Below are 20,715 nucleotides of genomic sequence, written 5' to 3' on the forward strand. Positions count from 1 at the left end.
TCGAACTTTTCTGCTAAGTATGAAAGGTTATATTTTTGGCATTGTGATGTATCGACCTCAGATCAATAACCTATCGACATTTACAGCTTTCTTATAGTTTGGCCCAGGACTATCTCATTTTAATTGATGAGTACAGTTAAGGGTATAAATAAATATATACATTCCCAGTCTCAAAAATATGTGTACGCTCAGACAATAAAATCGTGTTCACATATTTTTGAGCCATTTGTCTGGATCGATATTTTTGCCTTCGACTGTACCTATAGTTTTCTTTGTTCTTACTTACTGACAGATTGTGTTTGCCAGACTATAGTATAATACTAAAAACTGGTCAAGTGCGGGTCGGACGCGCGCACCAAGGGTTCCGTACTTTTTAGTATTTGTTGTTATAGCGGCAACAGAAATACATCATCTGTGAAAATTTCAACTGTCTAGCTATCACGGTTCATGAGCCTGGTGACAGACAGACGGACAGTGAAGTATTCGTAATAGGGTCCCGTTTTTACCCTTTGGGTACGGAACCCTAATAAAAAAGACATTAATGATCATTGATGAATGTTCCTTTTATTAATATTGTTGGTTTACCTATCTCACAAAACTCAACTTTTTATTTCAGATTTCCAAAGGACGAGGAATAGGGGATATTACTGCAATGTTCTGCCACCAGAGTGCAGCACTAGCTTTTTTAGTGCACCGTGGAGTAACTTATTCATACTGTACCTTTAACAGGTTTTTGACAAGTTTTCAGGGGACCTACCGGAAAACTGGAATCCGAAATTTCGTTATCTAGCTGCCTCTTTATCGCTCGAATACGCAAGTGACAGAGATGTTAGTTAACGAAAGTTCGATTTTCTTGGTTCGCGATAGACCCTCAGATTGTGGTAGTGGCGCCACCTACTCCGAGTTTCGCGTAATATTCCCTATTATTAAATAAAAAAATATTACACGAACGTTTTTTTTTTCATTTCCTATTTATTGTACACATGTCTTTTTATTGACAAGTTTTTTTATAAATATAGCAATATTTTACTTATGAAAGCAAAAGTATGTAAATGATCGTATATTACATTTGTTGGGACTTATTTTCAAAGTGTTTTTCGATAAAACGACACGTTAAGATCGCTCGCCTTCTTTCTAATGATAAAAAAACGAGCGGTATAGTTAGACGGTTCTGAGTGGTAGACTGCAAATGAGATAAAAGCTATATTAGGTACATGTATTAATCCTCATATCAGGCGGCTCTTTGATTCCAAGGATTGCATAATTTTTATACTTTTTAATGATTTTTAGAATATGAAAATTATAAAAAGTATAAAAGTTATGCAATCCTTGTATTCAACGAGCCGACTGCTACAGATTCATTAGCCAGACTATTATTAATTTGCCAATTTCGTGATTATTCTTTTACACGGCACATAAACTTATGCATAATTTATCGATATAAAAAGTCGACACAGTTAATCCCTAGCAAATTATCAAACTTATGACACCGTACGTAAATGAGAAATAACAAGCATATATGCATTTCTTTTCGGCACATTATCTAATTCGTAAGGAAGTAAAGTACGGGTATACATATTTGCGAAGCATTTTTGCCCGACTTCTATGCTTTAGTCATTATTCTGAGGGCCGATATACCTTCGCACCCACACTTTTTCAATTTGCCGCCTTTTTCTACTGACAAGATAGATTTGCTTGACCAACTATATTTATCAAAATATAGTTTGTCAAAGGATTGTCTCATTTCAAACATACACAGAGAGAATCATCCTATCTTTATCTTACACTAATACTAGCACACAAAAGAAAAGGATGAGTGTCATGAATTTGACGTTGTCATTTAATTAATTCCTATCGTTTCTTTTAGCATAATAAAGCCTAAGATTCAGATTTATTCTTTATTCCCATACCATCTCAGTTTATTATGCTAAAGCTCGTGTAATAAAGAATCAGTAAAATGGAGAAGTATCTTAGACCCGAAAGATTCGAAGCGGATCCGATGGATAGCCAAAATGCTTCAAAATGGCTCCATTGGAAATAGTACATTTCGATGCTAGTGCGAAAAGTATGTCATTCTATCATTGAAGTTGAGTGGAACGCACGTCGCTTATTATCGATCTCTGCTACGGTTCGAAATAACGAAGCCGTAATCGAATTTTAACTACGTCCCTACGCGTCCCTCAACGATTATAAAATCACTGTGGTGTTTAATTATGTTTTTAAGTGTACCCCGAATTGGGGTCCAAAGTCAAGAGTGATTTTTATTGGCTTCCTGCTTGCCGCCCGCTTGCCGTTCTGCTACTGGCGTGCTTCTGGCCCTTTCCCCGACTCAGCGCCACACAGTTACGAGTTGCGCTGAACTCAGCGCCGGCCCCCAAAAAACCTGCGCCTACTACCTCGGCACCGTCAGGGGAGTACTTCGGCTGCAAACGACTAGCGGAATCTGACCTTGACAGTATTAGCGCGAACCACGACATTTACCTGTTTTACCAACTGAGCTAGTTGTGGAAATAAATATATTGTACGTTCTTCTGCCTACTCATTTACAATTTCCCATACCTATCGGGACAATTAGTAGGTCAGAACCTTCCAGAACGCGACAATGACATTTCCGCACGTGTATCGAACGACGTTTTTTTAATACAGTTGCGAAAAAATAAGAAAAGCAACAAGTAAGGAATGGAATTCGAAACTTTTATATTATTAATTCTGTGACATCTTGACATTGACATTATGAAGAGGTGTTTTTCTAGCTTTTATTCGACTAGAATAGATTTTTATTGAACCCAATTCAATGAATTTTTTTTCAAAAGCATGTTCTATAAGACAGAAACAATTGTAAATATTACAATGTTTTAATATTTACAATTGTTACTATTATTACCTAACTATCGTTATTTACGATTATTTTTGTATCGTATATTTATAAAAACAATATAATGTTGCCTTTGGAAACTTTTTTTTTTTTAAATGTTTGTTACTCCATAACTCCGTCATTTCTGGACCGATTTTGAAAATTCTTTTTTTGACTGTAAGTATATACATACAGATTGGTCCCGTTTTTGTCAAAAAGCAGTTCTGATGATGGGATCCATGAGGAATCGAGGGAACTCCTCAAATGTTAAAGGCATACATATAGTGATTTTAGTATTTTCATCAACAAATCAAGCACTTACATTTAAAAAAGTGACATATAGGTTATAGGTTTTCGCGGGCTTGGTTTCCGCAACTCGACGTCATATAATGCGCCTATTTTGCGTGATGGGTTGACGGCACTACTTTTGCCAACCCAACTCTTCCAGGAAGCCTAGCAGACCCTTGATGTTGCCGACGACTTCTGGGAGAGACCCCGGCGAACCGAGGTATTGTGCCCGGTATTCTGCCACCCCTGGACATTAGAGGATGACGTGGGCGGCTGTCTCTTCTGCCTCCATGCATGCCCTGCAATGGGGGCTATCTTTAACACGCATGGTTAGTAAGTGCTTGTTTAGTGGGGCGTGGCCAATTATGGCTCCAGTTAGTAGCCGGAGCTGTGGCCTCTTCAGTAGTCGCAGCCTCCGTGACAGATCTGGGTTGATCGTCGGGAGGGCTTCCTTCGCCTGTCTGCAAGTACCTAGGTTAGTCCAGTAGTGTGGGTGTTTTACCTTGGTGTTGTGTCGCAGCATGTTCCAGAGCCAGGCATATGGCAGAGGTAGGATAGGCTCCGGTCCTGCTACCTTCAGTTCCGAGCCTCCTCTTGATAATATGTCGGCTGCATCGTTACCTCGCGAGTTGCTGTGTCCTTTAATTCACTGCAGAGTTACGCTATTGGTGGTACATACCTCTGACAGAGCTTTGTGGCATTCGTAGATTAGCCCTGAGGTCAAAGTATAACTTTGCAGGGCTTGTAGTACCGACCGACTATCGGAGAGTATGCGGATGGGGTAGTCCAATACTTTCCTTGAGACGATTGCGTGAGCTGCCACTATGATGCCCAAACATTCTGCCTGGAAGACTGTGTTATGTGTACCAAGTGGTGTCGAGATGTGTATGTTTAGGTCCTCTGAGAATGCCCCAGCGCCAGTGCCTGACCTTGTCTTTGATCCATCCGTGAAGATTCTCAGCTCCCTTGGGTTGAGTCCTTCATGGGTTTCTTCGTATAATTGTATTTTGTACTTTTTGTCGAAGACGAATTGCCTGGGTATCCTGTCAGTCACCGCCTCAATTAGCGGTTCCTTACCTATGGCCTCGTAGAGGATCTCTGTTGTCCTCATGCAGCCCGTGGCCGCCATACAGGCCAGCCTCTGGAGTCGTTGTAGTCTAGCTTCCACTGTGGATAGTTTGGTGCGTGGCCACCATACTATCGCGCCGTAGCTTATTATTGGTCGTATGATTGCCTGGTAAAGACATAGAGTTATCCTGGGAGTTAGTCCCCAGGTTTTACCCACCATTCTACGACAATGCCAGAATGCGATTGTAGCTTTGTCAATTTTGACGTTTAAGTGATTACTCCAATTTAATTTGCTGTCGAGTATTACCCCTAAATACTTTACCTCTCTGGCTCAACATGTTGTTTATCCATTTGGTCATAACTGCATTCGCTCCGTGCCTTACCAGTGCTGCTGTTATGCTGCTGAACCTGGTCCTGTCGAAAGCTCCCTCTATATCAATGAAGGTTCCTAAGCACATGGACCTGCTTTTGATCGCCACCTCGATTTTGCTTACCACTGCATGAAGTGCCGACTCTGTCGATTTGCCAGGGCTATAGACTGAAGATCGCTATAAAACAGGCAAAGGAGGGCTCATATCGGGAAATGCTCGGAACGTTAAATAATGATCCTTGGGGGCGACCATATAGGATGGTCCGAAACAGACTTCGCCCTTGGGCTCCCCCCCTTACGCGAAGTCTTGAGCCGGATCTACTGCGAAATGTGGTGGAAGCGCTGTTCCCGGCCTGCGATAACTTCGTACCGCCACCAATGACAACCCCCGCAGAAATTGAAGGTGACGAGGAGGAGGTGATACCTGACGTGTCTGGCGATGAACTCGGTGCAGCTGTGCTAAGACTCAAGGCAAAAAATAAAGCTCCTGGGCCTGACGGCATACCGGGTTGCGCCTGGGTCTTGGCCAGCAACGCTCTGGAGTCACGAATGCTACAAATGTTCTCAGCTTGCTTTTATCAAGCCAGGTTTCCACGGCAGTGGAAGACAGGCAAGCTGGTCCTCATAAAAAAAGGAGGCCGACCGGCAGACTCTCCATCTGCCTACCGCCCAATAGTGCTGCTTGATGAGATTGCGAAGCTCCTTGAGCGCATAATAGCCAGCCGTCTTACCAAGCACCTCGCCCGTGTCGGGCCTGATGTGGCAGACTGCCAGTTTGGTTTCCGTCCAAAGCGTCATGTCGACGGCTGTACATGGGTGTCGTTAAATCCATGGCCCTGTACGGAGCCCCAATCTGGGCTGACGTTTTAAAAAGGAAGGAGGTAGCCCTACTTAGAGCACCTCAAAAGGCAATAGCAACGAGAGTGATAAGAGGGTACCGCACGATCTCTTTTGAGGCAGCATGTGTTTTGGCAGGGTCTTTACCGTGGGACCTAGATGCGAGAGCCCTCGCAGCGGCTTACCGCTGGCGTAAGGAGGCGCATCATAATGGAGACTCGCTAGCTCCGAGAGAAATTCTAGGACGACGAGACGCAATCCACCTAGAAATGGTGGAGGTTTGGGAACAGAGGCTGGCGCATCCCAGCGCAGGCCATCTGACCATCGAAGCAGTTCACCCGGTTCTCAAAAAGTGGCTAGACCGGACCCATGGCGTGATGAGTTTTCGACTGACTCAGATCCTCTCGGGACATGGATGTTTCGGGAGGTATCTTAAGGATCTGGCCAGGAGAGAAATGACCGCAGTATGCCACCACTGCGACTGCCCGGAGGACACTGCCCAGCACACACTGGAAGTATGCCCAGCCTGGGAGGAGGAACGCCGCACTTTAACTGCTGTGGTGGGCCATGACCTCTCGCTGCCCACCGTGGTCCGAAACATGGTGGAATGTGAGAGGTCGTGGCAGGCTGTGCTGGACTTCTGCGAGGCGGTCATGGTGCAGAAGGAGATGGCAGAGCGCGGCAGGGAAAACGATCCAGCTTCCCAGCCAATGCGCCGAAAGCGCGTGGGGCGGCGGCGGCTGGCATATGACCGCCGACTTCCCCCTTAAGGGTCCCTGTGGGCCACAGGCTCGGGGACGTCTGTCGCCTACACAAGGGTCCCTGGGATGGCGAGCACGCCGATAAAAAGGCGCGCTACTAGGGAGGTAGGGGGAATAAAAACTCCCTCCAGAGTTAGGTCCGGAGTCCGGACAGCCGCTGGCGAGGCTGCGGAAGAGTGCTACCAGTGTTCCTGTGGCCTTCCTTACCCTGTTAGCTTGCATGGTGGTCTCAATGTCCGTACAGAACTTGCGCCATGAGTTTGTGCTTCTGTACCTGAGACGTTTTTTGTACGTGGCCTTGGTGGACTTGTAGTTATCCCAGTCCTCGTCAGCGCCAGTGTTCATAGCTCTGTTTAGTTGCCTCCTCATCTTGCGCCTGAGTCTCTCCAGCTCAGGTCCCTACCAGTTGTTCTTCCTTCCGCTACCTGTCGGTGGGGTGGATAATGGGCATGCTTGATGGTAGCAATCCACGATAATGTTCGTGAGGATGTCTACCTGTTCTTCTATTCTCGCTGTGCCTACCAAATTGAGGGGACCCTCCTGCTGTTCCAATCCTGCGCTTAAACGCAGGGTGTAGAGGTCGCGATTTGTCCTGCGTGGGTCCCGCCTGGGTACTGCTGAGAGTGTTCTTACCTGAATGTCAAATCGAATCCACCTGTGGTCTGAGCACGATACCTCCTCCGATATATGCCAGTCTGAGACGAATTTCGATGCTTCTTCGGTCGCTAGGGTCAGATCAATGATTGTTCTGCTCCGCCTGTTTATGAATGTCGGTTGTGAACCTGTGTTAAGGAGGTTGAGGTTTGTAGTGAATAGGTACTCGACGAGCTTCTTACTTCTCTCGTTACCTGTCTCCATGCCCCGTGGTGTGCGTTTGAGTCGGTAGCCACGATGAGTTCGAGCCCCGCCTCTTCGCAGTAGTTGACCAGCCTTGTCATGTCGTGAGGTGGTGGGTCGTCCGCCTCCGGCATGTACACAGAGGCTACGACCATCTCCTGCAGGCTGGAGTCTTGCGCCCCGTGCAGCCTTATGGCACACAGGTCTCTGGAACAGAAGCTCGTTAGAGGTTGCGCATGTACCTATATATCATTAGTTGTGTATATGCAGGCCCGGGGGTTATCCGGACCCGAGTAGACTGTTAGCTTACCTCCTAAGTTACGGAGCCCGCAGACAGAGCTTCTTCTGACCCACGGCTCCTGGATCAGAATTACGGCTGTGGTGTTGACCTCCAACCACTTCCGGATCTGTTCCGTCGCCGTTTCGCTGTGGTGGAGGTTGGCTTGGAGGAACTTACCAATCGGCGAAGGGAGCTCCGTTATTGGAATTACCCTCCTCCATCGGTTCCTCCTCCTTGCCGATGGCCAGCTTACCTAACTCCTGCGCGCATTCCCCCTCACTCTCCGAAGAGACAAGAAGGGCATCTTCTTCGTCTTTCTCGGAGACGGGGGGGGGATTGCGCTGGGGCCTGGGACTCAGGCACCTGTGGACGATGCGTCCCCTCGGAAGTGACCATGGGCTCGGGTGGTGCAGTGGTTCTGTCGTCAGTGGCGACAGTGCTACTGGGGGGCGGCTGCTCCGTGAACTTGCCGCGCTGCCCCTCGAACTTCACGTACACCGACCCCAGCATAAAGCCGAGCCGGCGCCCGCGGTCCATTAGGGGCTTCACGGCCGTTTCCGGAACACTGACGACAGCGAACGTTTCCGTTCCCTGCACCTCACGCCGGTTGAGCAGCCAGCGGTCTATTTCCACCCACGGGTTCTGGTAGCGAAGGGCTCTGCCTACTTCGCCGAAGTCTTCCCAGACACCCGGGAACAGGATACCGCAGCGTACTCTTTTGGGTACCTCACTCTGGCGCTTGACCACCACCTTCGCCCCCTTATCGAGGGTGATGGTAGCCACGCTGCCCTTGAGCCATGCCAGTGTGGCCTGATCCTCGCACCACAATCTAAGGGAGCCGTTAGCCAGTATATACATTTATTTTCAATTTAAATATTCAATTTCATTTTAGACCAATTTTTATATTTTTCTGATTTTTGGTGAAGGTGGTCAATGGATTTAACGAAAGCGAAACGCTATACCTGGGGCCCTCCACACTCATGCGCGAATCACGGCGCGAAGCCGCGAACGCGAGTATGGAGACCTCAATGGAGACGATTTCGCTGATCTGCGACGCATACTCCACACTCGCGTTCGCGGCTGCGCGCCGCGATTCGCGCACGCGTGTGGAGCGACTTTATGACTTGCTTGACGTAATGACGTTTGTTTGACTGTCGTTTGTCGTCGATTATTGTCGTAATTATTTTGGCATCATTTAGATCACTCACAGAAGTGTGGAAAAAGTAACAAATTATTGTTTAAAACTTGGATATTATGATAATTGATAATTAAATTAAAATTCATATAAATGACTAATTAAGGAAAATAATCTAGGCCTTTTTTGGCCAACATCAATAGGCTTGTAAAAGGTACCTACTCTATGATTTCCATTACATATGTTTTGCGTTGCGTGTGTTTCATTTATTATTTTACTGTATTACATTTTAAATCTTCAAAGATGAGCTTATAAATGATACTTGTCCAAATGATAAGTAAAGAATATAATATATGTATTCTGTAAAACGAACATTGCTTCAAAAGGGGCGTTACTGTACTCGTATATTATTAGGTAAAGGAAAAATCGATAAATTTACACATATTTTAATAATAGTACATTACTACAGAGGCCGGGAAGGAATAGTTATGAGGCCGACAACCCGTTTCCACGCCGATGTATGTATAATGCTTTTCTCAAACCCGGCTACCATCCCCCCACACAGTCCTACTGCTCTAATGCCATAGAGCCCAAGTCAGGTTAAAAAAAAAAGTTTTTTTCTAATAGGCATATTGGCAGAATGTCATAAACGAACCAAAAAGCAAATATTGCTTAGTTTTTTTTTAAATGGCTGAATGCCATGATGCTGTGCCACAATTATATGTGAAATAGAAATTAAAAAAAAGCCACTTCCCGGCCTAGGCCTGCAACTTTGTATGAAATTTCATTACAGACCTCTCGTCTAGCCGCGCCTGAAACGTGATACTTCCCAGCCTAATATAAAGAACGTAATATCAATATTACATAGCATGTTTGAGAAAAAGTACTTACAATACAATGTTTATTTTTTCAGGGAAGCAGTCATGGAAAGATTTCCTTTGAAGTCTACAACACCTAAAATGACCACAACATATCAGTCTGTGTACAAAAAGGTACCAATTTAATTTTTTTTATTATAACTTTTTAAATAGGGTGTTTTCTAACACATCATCTAAAGTCTGAACAATAGAAAATAATATTCAAAATTCTGCTATCCAATTCTATGGGAATTTTTTAAAGATAAAAATTACATTGCTTGTTCTTGTTTTATAATAAAGATATTTGCTTTTTATTAACCTGTCGTCTACCAAGTTGTCAAAAAAAAGTACCCTTCTATCTGCCTGGAGATTACTGGTCAATGAGGGCTACCGTTTTTGTGCTCACCAGTTGGCCACACTGTAGATGTAGGTCCACAAAAACAGATCTCAAAATTCTTCAATGCTTATTTTTATAAAATCAATATGTTCTAGTACAAAGGTATTTTAACGTCTAAATGTGCCATTTTTTCAACCTTTATGTATATATTTTAATTAGCACTTTTTTTACTGTCTAACCAACAAACTGTATCTGGCCTATGATAAGTGCATACATATAACTTTTACAAAAAACAAATGTAAAATACTAACGAATTACAACATAGAAGGAGAACCTGTCCAGATAGTTAATCATGTTAAGGATTACGAAGGAAGGGTTATGTTAGATGAAAAACTTACTCTCGATCAACATATTCATAAAATTACAACCAAAGCATATCAAATGTTAGATTTCGTTCTTAGGGCAGCCAAACCTCTAAAAAAATGCTCATTCTACTTGTTGTTATATAACTCCTTAGTCCCCCCCTACCTTGAATATGCCTCGCAAGTTTGGAACCTCCATTACACAGTCGACAAAAACGCGATTGAAGCTGTTCAAATACGATTCCTGAGAGCTCTCCATTATAGAATGGCCCATGCTCCATTGTCATACGACAAGCTCTTCGAACGGTACAAACTCAAAACTCTTACTAGCAGACGTAACGCCCAGTGCCCGTGCTCCTACCTATAGAACACGAACTATATCCCTGTTCACGTTGCCTGCTGCATCGAACAACACTGGAGTCTGTGCTCCGCTTTGCAGAATATGTCAAATGTACAATAACAACCTGGTCTTGATTGACATTTTTAACGAAAATCGTGCAAATTTCAAACGTAAAGTAAACTTACTGTTATGAAGCATTATGTACCTACTTCCTTAAACTTTGTTTCATCATAACGAAATATTTTTGGCCGAATACAAGCTTAGCCTTATATTCATCATAATAAATGTGTAGTTCTCAAATTTTATGTGACTAAATCTTGTCAGCACTGTAATTACTGTTATTATCGTCAGTGTATCAATATTAGTCTAGTACCTATTGTAACATGACGCTACATCTGTCGTCAATTTTGGAAACTACTTGCTTGTCTGTCATGTATAGTTTGCTTGTTTGTTTAGTCGTGTCGTATAGTGTGAATTGATTCACGCAATTACGGTTAGATGGCGGTTTAAAGAAACACATGGAACCTCACCTGTTTTGGACGGTGATATTTTCGATATTGGCAGGTTACAATTGCGTTGAATTTTGAGTTTCAATTCTGATTCGGAAAGAAGAAATTTGTTTTCTTCGGGGTACTTCAGATGGATTTTGAGATTGACGTGTAAAGATCTGTTTGTGATTATATTAGATTTTTTCCTTGTTTTCCGTCAAAGTTAACCTTTAATCTAGAGGAACGTTTTCTTCTGAAGTTGCCAATAATAACTTCGAGTTGCGCTTTACTTCCCGTCGTTCCGCGGCCTTATTGGCCGTAGTTGCCTGCACCAGGACCTTTTTTAAGGCCACCGTCGAGCAGTGCTCCGGTGGTGCGTGGTGGCTGTATCAACGACGGGGCGCAGCCGCCGACGTGCAGTCGGCAGTGGATGGTTGTCGACCGGCGATCAGGTATCAGACCCACGGAGGAGACGAGCCCGCATACTGCGTGGTTCGATAGCGTTGGTTGGCCGAACGTTTTCTTTGGAAAGGAACTAGCAGACCCACGGAGGACACGAGCCCGCATACAGCGCGGTTCGATAGGCTTTTTTTTTCGGACTACTTTCAACACTTATTCTTCATATTCAAGCTTTGATATACAGGATGATGTAATTATTTACGTTATTACAATTTATTCTGCGATATTTATTTTCTAAGTAATTTTTTAATTTTTCTGCTGACTGTATGCCTTTTACTCACTTTCCCATTACATATCCCGTGTACTTTATTTAGTAGTTTGAATCCTGTGGTTAGAGCCCGTAGACGTTAAGGGACTCGCAGGTAAGTCAGACATAGAATTTATTATTTGCTGATTTTGAACGTTGAGGTTTTGAGTTTTGAATATATTTTCGAAACTGAATTTGTTCTTGAATTTTAATTTGAATTTAGTTCTTGGACTTGGGAGTTTGGATTTTGGACTTTGGATTTTGGACTTTGGATTTTGGCTTTGGATATTAACGTAGCTGAAAATTTGGACTTTTGGTTTTACTTCTTAAGGTCGATTATTTTAATTTTTTTGTTTGAACGTTGTCAGTTGGTCTAGTAACCGAAACAATATTTGACTTTCCACGATGTCACATTTAAGTGATGAAGGGTCAATCGTTGAGACGCCTCGTTCACACTCGTCCTTAAACGCTCACCACCCGTGAGTATCAGGATGGCGGGTGTACATCAACAAATAGAGCTGCGGTATACGTCAGGAGTTAGTGCTAGCAATGTGCCAAATGTGCGCCAAAATTGGAGCAATGTGCTCTTTAAACTCCAGAGATATTTAAGATATGTGACGTCCGCCAACCTGACGTCAGGTTGGCGGGCTCATTTCCAGTTCTAGCTAATGGCTGCCTACTCAAGGGTGAAAGTACTGCCTACGGTTAGTGCTCGCAATGTGCTTCCACATGTATGAAGCACAATCAAATTCAGAGAGCGGTTAAAGAGTAATATGCAATTGAATAAACGTATATATATATAGACGCCTGCTTATTAGAAATAGCAATATCACATCTTCATTGCGGTAGACAAAAAACATGCAGGCGCTTTACACAAAAAAGTGATCAAGGGCCAAAGGGCCTACTGAAGCCGCGAATGCCGGTTCGTAAGCCACGCGCGCTAACTCTTTCCTCCCCGCTAACACGCACACATGGAAGCACTTCGCGGCGCACGTGAAAGTAAAGCTCCATCTAACGTTACAAAAGTTAACTACCATTATACGTGCGTGTAGGTAAGTTTAGCACAATCGGAATAGGATAAACCTCGAAATCTCTGCAACAGTCCTTACATTTGGTATGTATTTTTTCATGTCCACACCATTTGACATTTGGGGACCTAGAGGAATCGCAGCCATCTTGGAAAATGGAGCTGCGGTATACGTCAGCAGTTAGTGCTAACAATGTGCCAAATGTGCGCAAAATTGGGGGAATGTGCTCTTTAAACTCCAGATATATAAGAAATGAATGACGCCCGCCATCCTGTCGTCAGGTTGGCGAGTGCATTTCCAGTTCTAGCTAATGGCTGCCTACTCAAGGGTGAAAGTACTGCCTAAGGTTAGTGTTGGGGGGTACCTGACTTTTAGTAGCTTCAACTGCTCTTGGTCGGCCGCGGCTTATCCTGGCAACTTCTGAGCAAATGGCAAAAAAGTGGTACCAAAATTCATCAAAAAAAACCTCATCGAAAAATAGAATGAAACTTGTATGGTAGGATAGCTGTCGGCCTAATCCTGTCTTGGCAGATTCCTGTGTCCGACCGAATTTATGGTACCACCTGGCAGCTAGAGTTAGACCACGGCATATTTACAGCGCTCGATAAAAGTAGTTTTAAAAAATCAGTATGTGACAACACCACAGAAAATGGATTCAATAGACTTGATACTTTTGAAATTTTCTACCATATATATTTACGGTCTATGAAAAATGTAAGCTGCGCATTATGATTAAATAAATTTAATTCCAAGAATAGATGTCACTGTTATTTTTATTTTTGATAAATAATATTAGGAGAATGTGACATTTGGCGTCATCCATATTTTGGCGATTTTCATATTTTCTAAGGTGAGAAGATTAGGTCAACCTTCGCGCCTACATTTTTTAATTAGATCTTTTTACTGACAGTTGGTGTGCCAGAGTCTGTTTTGCAAGTGAAGGAGGGAACAGAACAGGGTTTATTAGAGGTCAGATTAAAGGACGAACTAGTTACCAGGTTTTTGAATTCGGTTTAGGAGTGGACTCCAGCAGCTTACATTAAGCAGACACAAAGCACGAAAAAGACAATGAATTGTCACTCTTGTAAATTGTCAAAGTTACCTTTCGGATTCAGACTATTGCTGTTAGAATGCGTCTTCGTAAACTGAAAGAATCTTGTTTTATAGGTAACTGCATAAACGCACGTGGAACAAGTTTAAATGTTTAATAATAGGTATACAGCGCTTTTGTTCGCGTGCGTGATGCCCACATTATTTTTCGACCATTTCGACCTTGCTGCTAAATAATCTAAATTTGTTATTTAAGAAAATATGCAAAAAAATGACCATTCCCCCCTCTTTATCTCCGAAACTACCGAGCAAAAATTTGAAAAAAATACACAAAATAGATAGATCACCGGAAAACCTATTAGAAATGTGCAAATAAGCGCGAGTCGGACTTAATTACTTAGTTTTTGATCCGACCCCTACGGGTTTTTTTAAAGACATTTCACATAAAAAATACATTGTTTAAATTGTGTAATGTACGGAACCCTTGGAACGCGTCCGACTCGCACTTGGCCGGTTTTTAATAATATATATTTTACCCAAGGTTCGAATTCATAGCTTAAACTTGAACCTCATATTTAAAAAAAAACCCTTCTTAGTGGATATTAACGTTATAAAAACTACCTAATGTGAAAAATTCAGCTCCCTAGGTCCAACGGTTTGGACTGGGCGTTGATTTAAGTGAGTCATTCAGTCAGGACTTTTACGTTTATATATATAGATTTTAATTTTGTCCTGGTTAATTTGCTGCATGCTACACGATTTACTAATGTTCTGACCATGAAACTATACAAGGGTGATGGGTGTAGATTTTCCTCCTTTTTTAACAGACTTCAAGATTTCAAAAGGAGGAGGTTATCAATTCGGTTGGTTTTTTTTTATGTTTGTTACTCCATAACTCCGTCATTTCTGGACCGATTTTGAAAATTCTTTTTTTGATTGTAAGTATATACATACAGATTGGTCCCGTTTCTGCCAAAACGCAGTTCTGATGATGGGATCCATGAGGAATCGAGGGAACTCCTCAAATGTCAAAGGCATACATATAGTGATTTTAGTATTTTCATCAACAAATCAAACACTTACATATAAATAAGTGACATTTGATGAAGTGGAACTGCTGATGATGATCAGAACGGAACTCTTCAATGACGCATAGTTCACGTTTGGCGATTTGTCCTCTTCGTTATGTGTTCAGGCATAATAAAACATGTCTATCGGCTACATAATTCAAATGACGCGGGAAAACGCCGCCCTTGTGCCGATCGCGCGACAGTCACGCCACTCCGGTGAGCTCCGCCCGTGGCTAAAAAGGGAATCCAGTCGCAAGAGAAAACAAAATACGGGCGGCACGTTTTTGCTGTCGCGCTGTAATAAAACTGTTTTATTGTGAAAATGCTGTACATTTGACCTGTGGCGGTTCTGTGTTTGTGTAAAAGGTGTTAAGGAACTCGGAACATTAAATTTAAGAACCAACGAGAGCGGGGGCTCTGCCCCATGCCCCATTGAAGCCGGCTTCGAGGCGGTTAGCAACAGGTAATTACCGTGTTATTTGTTTGTGTAGTTGATGATGTGTATTTGCCTGAACATGGGGTTTATGATAGTATAGTTATTAACATTATGTTTGTTAAGCAAGTTAGGTTTCCAAGAAACATTTTTGTCAAGCTCGAGTTCTGATGATGGGATCCATGAGGAATCGAGGGAACTCCTCAAATGTGAAAGGCATACATATAGTGATTTTTGTATTTTTATCAACAAATCTAGCATTTCCATTTTAAAAAGTGACATTTGATGAAGTGGAACTGCTGATGATGATCCGAATGGAACTCTTTAATGTCGCATAGTTTACGTTTGGCGATTTGTCCTCTTCTTTATGTTTCTTAAGCAACTTAAGTTTTCAAGACATATTTTTGTCAAGCTCGAGTTTTGATGATGAGACCCATGAGGAACCGAGGGAACTCCTCAAATGTGAAAAGCATACATATTGTGATTTTTGTATTTTTATCAACAAATCCAGCATTTACAATTAAAAAAGTGACAATTGATGAAGTGGAACTGCTGATGATGATCAGAATGAAACTCTTCAATGTGTCTTCTTATACGTCTTTTGAGTGCAATAAAAAGTTACTAGCTTACAAAAACGAAAAGCTACTAGAAAAGTGGGTGGTTTTACCTCCTTTTCTACATTATTGGGCAATATTATAATAATTAGGCAATTAGGCAAAAGATGGATTAGGATAATTAGGCAAAATATGCTGTCTTTTTCATTTCATTGTCTGGAATCTATGAGTGCACCATCAACAATAAGTAAACTTTCAGCGGCTTCCCCTATTGAAGTAGGTTTTTTTTTCTTAAAAATTATGGATAGAATCTAGCGTTAATTAATAAAATTAAATGTAGGTATACATACAAAATCGTATTAAAATCGGAGTAATTGAACAATTCAGCGGATAGATAACATGTAATGAATAGTATATTTTATAAAACGATTGTTTTTACTGTAGGTACACAGCAATATGCAGTGTATCGTAATTCGTGCCTAGATATTGGCGAGGGCCGCGCGGCGCCTGGAGGAGTTATTGATTTTTCCCGCCCCCGCTTTTCATTCAAGGAAATAGCGTTCCATGCACCACCTTGTTGGTGATTGTACCTACTTATAACGGTTACGACATTATTAATGTGCTTTCAGAAAGTAATAATATAAAGAATATAACTGATTGTGTATGGGCCGGGGCCGGGCTTACGAAAATTCAAGTAAGTGCAATGATGGATGACCGGCTTTTAACTTTGTCGTTTTCGAATTAAACTGCATTTGTGTTTTTCTTCTGTATGATGCGCAATATTGATTAAAAAGGATTTTCGTACTGACAATGTTTGACAAAATAAAATCGTGAAGGCTAAGAGTAATTTTTAACCGACTTCAAGATTTCAAAGGAGGAGGTTCTCAATTCGGTTGTGTTTTTTTTGGTTTTTTTGTTTTTTTAACGTTTGTTACTCCATAACTCCGTCATTTCTGGACCGATTTTGAAAATTCTTTTTTTTTTGTAAGTATATACATACAGATTGGTCCCGTTTTTGTCAAAATCAGTTCTGATGATGGGATCCATGAGGAATCGAGGGAACTCCTCAAATGTTAAAGGCATACATATAGTAATTTTAGTATTGTCATCAACAAATCAAGCATTTACATTTAAAAAAGTGACATTTGATGAAGTGGAACTGCTGATGATGATCAGAACGGAACTCTTCAATGACGCATAGTTCACGTTTGGCGATTTGTCCTCTTCGTTATGTTTCTTAAGCAAGTTAGGTTTTCAAGAAACATTTTTGTCAAGCTCGTATTCTGATGATGGGATCCATGAGGAATCGAGGGAACTCCTCAAATGTGAAAGGCATACATATAGTGATTTTTGTATTTTTATCAACAAATCCAGCATTTCCATTTTAAAAAGTGACATTTGATGAAGTGGAACTGCTGATGATGATCAGAATGGAACTCTTTAATGACGCATAGTTTACGTTTGGCGATTTGTCCTCTTCTTTATGTTTGTTAAGCAACTTAAGTTTTTAAGACATATTTTTGTCAAGCTCGAGTTCTGATGATGAGACCCACGAGGAACCGATGGAACTCCTCAAATGTGAAAGGCATACATATAGTATTTTTTGTATTTTCATCAACAAATCCAGCATTTACATTGAAAAAAGTGACATTTGAGGAAGTGGAACTGCTGATGATGATCAGAATGGACCCGGACCGAACTCTGACCCAAACTTGGACCCGGACTCAGATCCGGACCCAGACTCGGACCTGGAAATGCTACTAGAAAAGTGGGTTAGGTTGGTGGGTGGGTTTTGAACTGCGATTCTCACAGAACAGAACTGCTATCAGAAAAGTAGGTTAGGTTAAGTTAGAACTGTGACCCTTACAGAAAAGAAATGCTATCAGAAAAGTAGGTTAGGTTAGGTTAGAACTGCGACCCTTACAAAAACGAAATGCTACTAGAAAAATGGGTTATTTTACCTTCTTTTCTACATAATTAGGCAAAAGATGCTGTCTTTTTCATTTCATTATCTGGAATCTAAGAGTGCACCATCAACAATAAGTGAACTTTCAGCGGCATCCCCCATTGAAGTCGGTTTTTTTTTTTCTTAAAAATTATGTTTTTTGTTTTTGTGATTTCTCTACGTGTCTTCTTATACGTCTTTTGAGTGCAATAAAAATACTCGTTAGTAATTAATAGTAATAGTAATTTAACGTAATTTTATAAAGAAATGAATAATCATCCTGCATAATCATTTAATGCGTGAAACGACGACTATCTGATAAGTGATATAATTCGGTATAAAGTCGCGAGGATAACGTATTGACTAATGATAGCGTGACATATTTTGAGGTTTTGAATGATCAATTTTAAGCTCGATGACTTAAGGTGTACTTTAAAGAATAGATGGTTAAATCACATTCCACCACTTATTTACATATCACATTGACAGTTATAAATTATCCATGGTTTGGGTTTTTGAAAAAGCATTTCTAAACAAAGCGTATTTTAATGGATATTTGGCTAAATGACATCCTATCACCACTTATCTACATGTGACATTGATAGTTAAAAGTTATACATGGTTTAAGCTTTCAAAAAATAAATTCTGATTGAGTTTATTTAAGGCGTTTTTTAAAGTGAAACTTTTATACCATCGCCTCAAATTTAACCGTCTTTAGCATGTCGCATTACAGCATGAGTAAAATTCTACTTTATTTATAGTACGTAGAGTTCATAGTCTTTAAAATAAGCAACATTATCGGACTAAGCTTACAATACTTCATCCACGAAGACTATATTTGCTTGTTATTTCATACAAAATTTTAAGGACAGTAGAATGAATTCAGCGCCCCCGATTTACACGAAAACGATACCAAAAATGACCTAGCAGCTTCACTGATGTAGATAATCAAGATATAAATGAGAGCCCTAAATAAACTTTCAGGAGCGGATGTCCCGAAAACTATACAAGAATTCGAAAAATTTTACTGAATAAAACTTGTAACAAATTAAATCACTTTTTATTTTGTATAAGTGGCCAGGTCGCTCAGACGCATAGTTTCTGAGATATAATCGAAAAACCGAAAAATGGAACCTTCAAACCCTCCTAACTAGTCAAAACAAAGCTTCGAAGTCAAAAATTGTGTTTCAAGCATTTCCCTCTATAACCTTTTTGAGCATTTATTTCCTGGCCTACCAATATGGCATTCGGTTTAAAGAAATTTTATTGTCTAAGAAATTACAGAAATTCTCTAGCTTTTTTCTGGAATCTGTTCATCCATGATTTTTTGTTTTTTTGTAGACCTTCAATCCAAGATCATGTACAAATGGCGGACTCATTAAGTCCGCCATTTGTACTTTTTGTTGTATATATTTTGTGCAATATAGTTTAAATAAATACATAATAGCAGATGTCCAGTGGGACACGTAAGGCTCCAAATAATAAAAATAATAATAAACCCGCGGGGGCAGCTTGTGGCGAGCTGACGGTGAGTGGCGACACCGCGGACCCCAGAGTGGAGTCGCAAGAGCGGGACCTATGCTCCAGGTTGGAAGTGTAAAATGTCATAACGCCGGCGGCCTGCTGAACGGATTACGGGGATCCAGCTACTGATTGTCACAGCAGGTGTCCGCTAGTCTCCTCCCATAGCCCAATATCCAGTCCATCCAACTTACAAATCAATAGCCTATGACCTTAGTTCCCATCGCAGCACAAAAGTGCTGCACTGCAATAGTCTTTGCATCGTGGCGGTCTAAAGGTCCCTTTTTAGGGTTCCGTACCTCAAAAGGAAAAAACTGAACCCTTATACGATCGTGCGTCTGTCTGTCTGTCTGTCCGTCTGTCACAGCCTATTTTCTCCGAAACTACTGGACCAATTAAGTTGAAATTTGGTACACATATGTAAGTTTCTAACCCAAAGATGGACATGTAACGTAAACATATTAATTTTAAACACGGGGGCCACTTTTGGGGGGTAAATGAGAAAATAAAAAAATATAGTTTGTCAAACTATATCGTGTTACATATCAAATGAAAGAGCTCCTTGTGAGAATCTCAAATATATATTTTTTTTATATTTTTAAGATAGTTTAGTAGTAAAATAGTTTAGAAGTTATTCAAGAAAATAGGCAAAAATGACCACCCCCCCTTTATCTCCGAAACTACTGGGTCAAAATTTTTGAAAAAAAAAAACAAAATAGATCTTTACCCATAGATCACCGGAAAACCTATTAGAAATGTGCAGTCAAGCGTGAGTCGGACTTAATTACTTAGTTATTGATCCAACCCGTACGGTTTTTTTTAAAGACATTTCACATAAAAAAAACATTGTTTAAATTGTGTAATGTACGGAACCCTTGGAACGCGAGTCCGACTCGCACTTGACCGGTTTTTAGTTTAGTTTTTCGTGAATAACTCTTAAACGGTAGCGCAAAGCACAAAATGTTCTTCTGCATAAGTAATCTGCATAAAATTGCCTACAGGAAAGATCTCAGAAGGCTGTATCTCATGAACTGTGGTAGCTAGATAGTTGAAATTTTCACAAAAGATGTATTTCTGTTGCCGCTATAACAACAAATACTAAAAACAGAATAAAATAAATATTTAAGTGGGGCTCCCATACAACAAACGTGATTTTTTGCCGTTTTTTGGTACGGAACCCTTCGTGCGCGAGTCCGTTTCGCACTTGGCCGGTTTTTTGTAAAAAGTTTTTATATAACTATGTATAGCCCAGCATTCAAGGAAGATTTCGTACTTTGTCGTTGGTCGTTGGTAACAACTCGACTGAATGCCGCGCATAGCTAATGGAGTTGTAACAAACGGGAAAATCCTCCGCTCTGTATCCAAGTGCTGCTGAATAATCCGCGGCGATAGAATTAGGGTGCGTTTCGACCAGAGATGTGCGATGCGAAGGATGTGTTTTAAGAACCAATAGAATCACTGCACGCTGAGCGAGGAAAACAAATGAAGTGATTCTATTTGGTTCTTAACAAATACATCCCTCGCAACGCATCCTCCTACATCTCTGTTCGAAACGCACCCTTATACCTACTGTTCGTGACTTTAATAGTGCATG

At 41.3% G+C, this 20,715-nt stretch overlaps 1 protein-coding gene across 4 annotated transcripts in view; it reads left to right on the forward strand.

The window, feature by feature from the left end:
* The first annotated feature begins 8,524 nt into the window (after positions 1-8,524).
* Positions 8,525-20,715, forward strand: part of LOC134754199 (H(+)/Cl(-) exchange transporter 5) — a 42,491-nt gene continuing 30,300 nt past the window's right edge. For 3 of the 4 annotated variants that reach the window (XM_063690345.1, XM_063690346.1, XM_063690348.1), the window contains exons 1-2: positions 8,525-8,644; positions 9,344-9,422. In XM_063690345.1, the coding sequence (XP_063546415.1) occupies positions 9,354-9,422 (69 nt within the window). In that variant the 5' untranslated portion in view covers positions 8,525-8,644; positions 9,344-9,353. The remainder of the gene's footprint in view (positions 8,645-9,343; positions 9,423-20,715) is intronic. The other variant, XM_063690347.1, reaches the window with a different exon arrangement.

This window comes from Cydia strobilella, chromosome Z (genome assembly GCF_947568885.1).
Source record: "Cydia strobilella chromosome Z, ilCydStro3.1, whole genome shotgun sequence".
Taxonomy (NCBI): domain Eukaryota; kingdom Metazoa; phylum Arthropoda; class Insecta; order Lepidoptera; family Tortricidae; genus Cydia; species Cydia strobilella.